The sequence below is a fragment of the Solanum lycopersicum genome, chromosome 6, assembly GCF_036512215.1.
Source record: "Solanum lycopersicum chromosome 6, SLM_r2.1".
Taxonomy (NCBI): Eukaryota; Viridiplantae; Streptophyta; class Magnoliopsida; order Solanales; family Solanaceae; genus Solanum; species Solanum lycopersicum.
Genome location: NC_090805.1, coordinates 50,468,241 through 50,475,179, shown reverse-complemented (window position 1 = coordinate 50,475,179; position 6,939 = coordinate 50,468,241). Strand labels below are relative to the sequence as shown.

At 33.7% G+C, this 6,939-nt stretch overlaps 1 protein-coding gene and 1 non-coding gene across 3 annotated transcripts; one reads left to right on the top strand and one right to left on the bottom strand.

Moving 5' to 3' along the window:
• The first annotated feature begins 1,983 nt into the window (after window positions 1-1,983).
• Window positions 1,984-4,702, top strand: LOC101253799 (SAGA-associated factor 11). Of its 2 annotated transcripts, none has more exons than XM_004242461.5 (4): window positions 1,984-2,113; window positions 3,192-3,303; window positions 3,784-4,095; window positions 4,191-4,702. In XM_004242461.5, exons 2-4 carry the CDS (start codon window positions 3,265-3,267, stop codon window positions 4,368-4,370), a joined length of 531 nt encoding a protein of 176 aa, XP_004242509.1. In that variant the 5' UTR covers window positions 1,984-2,113; window positions 3,192-3,264; the 3' UTR covers window positions 4,371-4,702. The 2 variants fall into 2 exon arrangements, with proteins under 2 accessions (XP_004242509.1, XP_004242510.1); XM_004242462.4 differs by having other exon boundaries at window positions 2,059-2,174.
• Window positions 4,703-5,046: 344 nt separating this feature from the next.
• LOC112941770 (U5 spliceosomal RNA) lies at window positions 5,047-5,162 on the bottom strand. Its single transcript, XR_003247338.1, has one exon. It is a non-coding gene; the product is annotated as a U5 spliceosomal RNA (small nuclear RNA).
• Between the last annotated feature and the right edge of the window lie 1,777 nt (window positions 5,163-6,939).

Below are 6,939 nucleotides of genomic sequence, written 5' to 3'. Positions count from 1 at the left end.
AATTTCAGAATCAAATTTTACAAAATTCAAATATCATTTTTATTGTGAACTTTAACTGAACATGTTGGTTGATTTTTTGCAGCAAAGAGTTGACAGAAGTTGTTTCCCGTCAAACACCAGTCTCGTTTTGGATAATTAGTTCCTTCATGATAGTCGCCACCGTCGCCGCGGCGTTGCCACCTATTTCTCCGCATTTGAACTCAAATCCCGGCAGTTTCCGAGATCGAAAACAGCTTCTTTTCAAGTTACAGAAATGCAAAAGCATTCAACACGCTGCTCCAATTCATGCGCATATAATAAAAAACGGCAATCCCAAAACCCATTTCCCTTTCCCCCCAAAACAAATCCCTAATTTCTTAAACTTCCTTTATCATACAATTTCGTTAATTTTCATATTTTTGGTGAGTATTGATTTTAAGTTCATAATTGTACAGGGTTATAAATGTGCTTATTGGAAATGGGTTGATGATCCACGATTTTTTTTGGTGAGTATTGATTTTAAGTTCATAATTGTACAGGGTTATAAATGTGCTTATTAGAAATGGGTTGATGATCCGCGATTTGTGTTCTTGGGAGAAAAGAAAGTTTAGGAAATTAGGGATTTGTTTTGGGGGAAAAGGGATATGGATTTTGGGTCGGATACGGGTAGGATAAGTTATTTAAAAGAGGGGTATAATTGAACCATAAAATATGGGTAATAAAAGAATTTAATGGGTCGGATTTTTAGGGGCATATTTGACCTTTTTTTTGTAATATAAATGCCACGATGTAATATTAAAATGATGTGGAAAATTCATTTGGGCAATTAAAGAAATGTAAAATGCGTCGGATATTTTGAGGTGGCCAATTAACGCCCATAAGGGCATATTTGTACCAATAATTGAACGGCGAGGGTATAAATGAACCAAACTTTAAACGGGGGGCATATTTAAACCTTTTCGAAAAGTACAAGGGCATATTAGGCCTATTGGATTGGTCTTATTCAACATGTTATTTGACAAGATTCAACTAAAATTTGGAGTTCGGTTCGTCAGCCGAATAAAAAAAGAAAAAATTATTTATTAGTTTAAGAGCTAATGAAATATATTTTAATCTGTAATATTATAAATCTTATTAGATTTTGGTGTGTTAAAATACATTTAAATATGTCCAGATACATGTATCTCAGGATACATTGGGCAAAGTTAGATGTAATTTTTTCTAGATACACAATATCCAAGTGTGATTCGCATGTATTTGAGGTACATAACAAATCCCGTTTGCCTCTCTCCCCGTCTCTCTTGCCTCTCTCCCTATTTCAGTGCATATGTTAACAAAAATACATGTATAGATAGGGGTAAGCATGGTGTGGTGCAGTACGGTATTTGGAAGGTTCGATCGATATCGTAATTTTGGTTTTCAGTTTTTAAAATATTATATCATTGTCATACTAATTTAATTTGGTATGATTCGATACTTTGAAGTTCGGTTTGAATATTCTATGGTAAATCGGTAATCACAGTTTGTTCAATTTTAATTAATATATACTCTTATAATATAGTATTATGACTTCGACAATTGAAAAATGTCTCAATTGTATCATACTAACACATAGCAAATGTAGGAGTACATATTCAAAATAAAGTAAAATCAACTTCTTTTGTTACTCGCTTACATTTCAATCAAAAATAGAATAGTCAAAGTTTTAACTTCTAAATATTGAGTTTCACTAATATTAGGTTGCATATTTGTTAATGTTTCAATATTTTATATATATATATATATATATAAACTTTATGCTTCAATATGTTATTTCTAAATACTAAATATCAAATACCATATTGAATATAAAAAAAAATCAAAATACATACCGTATACCATAATATCAAAATCATGGTATTAAAATTTTCGATATGATATGATACTTCAAAATAATTTGAAGTAATTCACTAAATTTTTATCGTAACTCATTTAAATATCTCTAATTTCAATGCAACCTACTCTAATCAAATTGCCACACGTATCAAATTACCACACGAGGAAGTTTACAAAGTAGCTGACCGTAGGGTCCAAATTCCCGACTCGACCCGAAAACTGAAGCCCATCGTCCCTTCTGCCCCTGTTCCCAATTCAGGTACGAAATTCCCAACTCCTTTCTGTTGAAGCTCTTTACGAACAATCTTCCTTCTTGATCTGTAAGTTTTTTCTTTATGTTTTGGTGTAAGTTTATTGCATATATATTCTGGATTTGCGGCATTTAATCGGAAAATTGCAGATCGGATGTGGAACAGTTTGATTAAATTAGTTTGGAATTAAGGTTTTAGTTGATTGATTATTGATTGATGCTTGATCATGGTTGAGATCGACTTTAAACTTCTAAATTAATAGAAATGAAATGCAGCCGATGGATTAAGTTTGTATGAACTGAATCATTTGTTGTAGCTTCGTTGAACTGATGTCTATGTTTTCTTTCATTGATACTTGGTTTGGAATCTTCAACTCTGTTGCAAATTTAGTTGTTGGTAATGTGCTAGTGCTGCTGTTCACTAGTCAGACTTTATGATAATGATGAGAGCATGTAACTTGAGAAAATCACGAATTCATTTGTTTGTTAAGATTGTATTTTCATTTCTCATAAAGTATGTATATATGACATAATCCGAAGATATGATGTTAGATAGGAGGTTATGGAGGACATGACTTAGGTTAGGTGATAAAGCGGTGTCGTGCTTATTCTTTCATTCCGGTAGTAGTAAACTCGTAGTGTTTCTCTTGTAGTTTCTTGTCCTACAAATTCTGTTACTATCTCTTGTACTTTGGTTATCGCATTACTTTGTCATGTTTTCTATAGTATTCTGCCATGATATTCTCTTCATTTCCGTTATGTGTTTCCTTAAGCGGACAGTCCATCAGATTTAACCTCTCTAGCTCTCAAGGTATAAGGTCAGCGTACACTCTACCCTCCTAAATCTCACTTGTGGGATTACACCGGATATGTTGTTGTTTTGCAGTGTAGTGTATAGTAATGTATCTATAAAATCAAAAAGATGATATAGCCAGCTGAATTTGTGAACTTACTTTTCTTTACACATTAACTAGAGAAAAATCATGAATCCAACTTGTTTGGGCCTGTGACATAGTTGTTGTTTGTATTTTATTTAATATTTTTCTCCTGTTCTCTTCTTGATCATTTTCTGTTGTTGTCTATCTAGGTTGCAGGTTTTTTTCTTGTGCCGAAGCTTGTGGTGTGGATTTTATTGTTCATTGATTTCTGAGGAGAGACTCATGTCGGCATCAAATGAGGATAACATCTTTCAACCACAAGTAATCCACATCTTAGATGAAACCAGAAACTTATATTTGCTGGTTATCTTGCTTAATTGCTATAGTGAATTGTATACGTCAGTTGCTTCTGAAGGCAATTAGTAGAATCTTGCTATTATTTGACTCTATTGTTTCTTCTTCGTGTGGGCAAGCATGCTTGTTCTCGTCTTTTCCAGCTTTTCTATTGATCACATATGGTTTTTGTTTTTATGTTTACTTTACTCTTAAATTTCTGGATATAGACTGTTCCTGCTCTTATTCCCATTGATGATCAAAGGTGGGCCTCGGGGTTTGGAGGCGGGGTGTGGCACTCCTTATTTAACCTCAATTCCCCTATGTTGTTTACAGTTAGAATATCTTGTATATGGGTCAATTTACTGTATTCTACTTCAGACTTCTCTTGTTGATATTTGACTATTTAGTCTGCTTTGGATTCTTGTTGATATTTGACTATTAGTCTGCTTTGTGATCCATGTGCAGTTGTCAGCTCATGTTTTTGATGAGCTTCTTGATTCCATCATTACTGATGTTGCATCTGAGTGTCACCGCGTAGCAAAACTAGGCCTTGATCGTAATTTAGAAGAAGAGGAGGAAGAACTTCGGTTGTCTGCACAAGCCCGGGCAACAGTAGCTGATCCTAGCAACAGTAGTGAAACAAATGGCAAATACGTCGTAGATATATTTGGCCGAACCCATCCTCCTGTTGCAACTGAAATATTTGAATGTATGAATTGTGGCCGATCTATCATGGCTGGGCGATTTGCTCCTCACTTGGAGAAATGCATGGGAAAGGTATATTCTTTTCTATTGCAGTACCCAGTCTCAAATTACCCTCGTCAGTTTATCCAAATTATTTTCTATTAATACTTGTATGCACTTGGCCTCAGGGGAGGAAGGCCCGTCTTAAGGCAACAAGAAGTAGCACTGCTCAGAACCGATATACGCGAGGCAGTTCTGCTTCAACCTACTCCCCTTATTCAACTCCCACCAGCACGAGTCGATTACCAAATGGAAGTTCGGGTGTTTCAGGCCATGAATACTCAAATGGCTCCTTAGAAGACTTGTGATATGGCCTTGGATGGATGCAGTGGTGGAGACTGATTCATCTTCAGTTGAAGGATTGAATTGAGAAGAAAACTCAAGACTACCCACTGTCGTTGCGTCCTTTCGTGCCAATAGAGGTGCTGGTGGAAGTAGCTGTACTGGTTCGTCATACAAAGCAGGTGTCTCTCATAGTATGGTTAGATAACTGTATGAAAACATGGGTTTCCCATACAAATGGTTTATAGTACACATTGACTCTCACAAGAGAGATGAATAGCATTAGTTTAGTAGAGAGATGAATAGCATTGTAAAAGGAGACCTCACTGTCCGTCTTATCTCAGTATTCTAGTCCAAAGTTAATGCCTTCATTAGCAGGATTGGGTTCTATTCCCAATTGAACTGATCATAACATGAACCAATATAAACAACCTAGTCTGCTAGTAATACTACTCCCTACGTCCTCCATTTTATACCATTCCTATAACCACAATATTTGCCATTACTAAAATGTATACATAAAATACCATATAAAATGAGATAGAAGAGGATATGTGCATTGAGCCCTCCCTAATAACACATCGCCTCAGTACTCACCCTAACTTCCCATATTTAACTCAAAGATTCATCAATTTCAGAAACCACATAAGGTTACATCTGCCAAAAATTCACTGAAGCAATATTATAACTAGAATTGTTGGGATTCTCCGTAAAGAGAAGCCCTCCAAAAATTGGCGTATGCCACTATTTGCAACGCACACACGGTATTCTTTAGTAAAAGGCGAAAGAATAGTTCGCTATGTGTTCATTGCGTGGCTGCGTGAGTTATGATGAAACGAAGGAGCGCATTATATATTCCTTGTAGCCTCTCTCTTCTTTGTCTGGATTTCGATGTGGGAATTTCTACTTACCACGTTTCATTATTAAGTACCACTAATGGGCTTTGTTACATATTGGGCCGAGTCCAGGACTTTGAACGACCCATATTTTGAAAATAGAGGACCATAAGGTTTGGCCCATACTTTTCATATTATTTATAATAGGGAAAATTGTATAAAATAGCAAACTAATAACCTAAATTAAATGGAATAGCTACGGTTTAATTTAATTGTGCTCCATAGCAAACGTTGGCAAAAATTTGCAAGGCGTCTCTCTCCCAGAAGTCTCGCTCGCCACTCTCCCATTCTCGCCTCTCTCGCTTTATACACAGAAGTGTATAATTTCTGTTTCTGTTTTGTATAAAGCGAGAGAAAATTGTATATACACATGCAAAAATGTATATCTTCGTGTTATACACTTAATTATATAATTTACAAACATTTTACTTTAAATATTACAGAGTAAAAGGCCAAAGAATTATACAATTGCAGTGAAATACAATTTTTTCTAGCTTTATACAACAGAAGTGTATATATTGTGTTTCTGTTTTTGTATAAAGCGAGAAAACATATATCTTCTTGCTATACACTTATAATTATGCAATATACATACATTTTAATTCGATTCAACTGTATCCAGAGCTAATTATACAATTGCAGCGAAATAGGCCAGCGAATTAAACAATTTAGGCCAGCGAATTATACAATTTAGGCCTGCGAATTATACACTTTTATATGTATAGCGAATTATACAGTTTTTATGTTTGCTATGGAGCGCAATTATGCAAAGTTTGCTATATTATACAAATATGATTTTTTTGTTTGCTATGTGTGAAAGTTGCACTTTATAATATAATTATCTAGAGATGTAAAAATTTATTTTGTACAATTTAATAATTACAATTTCCACTATTTCTTTGTTTGGGCAAACATGTCTTACAATGCAAGTTCAATTTTTACAAAAATTTGCTTATATTATTCTATATCTTTATGTTTGTGTAAGAAAACAAACAAATCTGTTCTTTTGTCCATTTTATGAAGTTATATTTGTCCATATTAACAATGATTTTAGTATTTACTTCCTCAATTTTCAAACCTGACCACTTTTTTTAAAAAAATAAAAAATTGTGATACTTATTTATTATTTGAATGCATGGTGCATGGGCATTGGGCCTTATTGCTGCTACTAAAAATAAATGAAACAGTTGACAATGCAGTAAACCAACTCAAAGACAGTGAGTTTAATTACTCTTCTTTTATTTATTTATTTCCTAAACAAAGAGAGGGAGTTGGCTGTTGGATTTATTACTATTATGTGATTTTAAAATAATTTAGATATAAAAGATTATCTGTCTTAATTTTGAGATTATTAATTTTACCTACTGCTGAGCATTACTTATATTTCATATTTCTAATGACATTCTAATGAAAATGTCCATTTGAAATTCACTATTTGTAGTTATATTTTTTCTCCATCTATCCAAATTTAAATGTTTCATTTTTCTTTTTGGTTTGTCCCAAGAAATATTTTTTTCTATATTCAGTAAGTTTTTCAATTCTAACATTCTATTTGACAAATTTAATACAACAAGATTTAAAAGACTTGTTTAATCTAAGACCCCGAGATACAAGACTCTTCATTTTGTTTTTAAAAATTCGTGTTCAGTTAAACTAAGACACTGAGACAGAGGAAGAGAGTATTAATAATTAGCTAGGC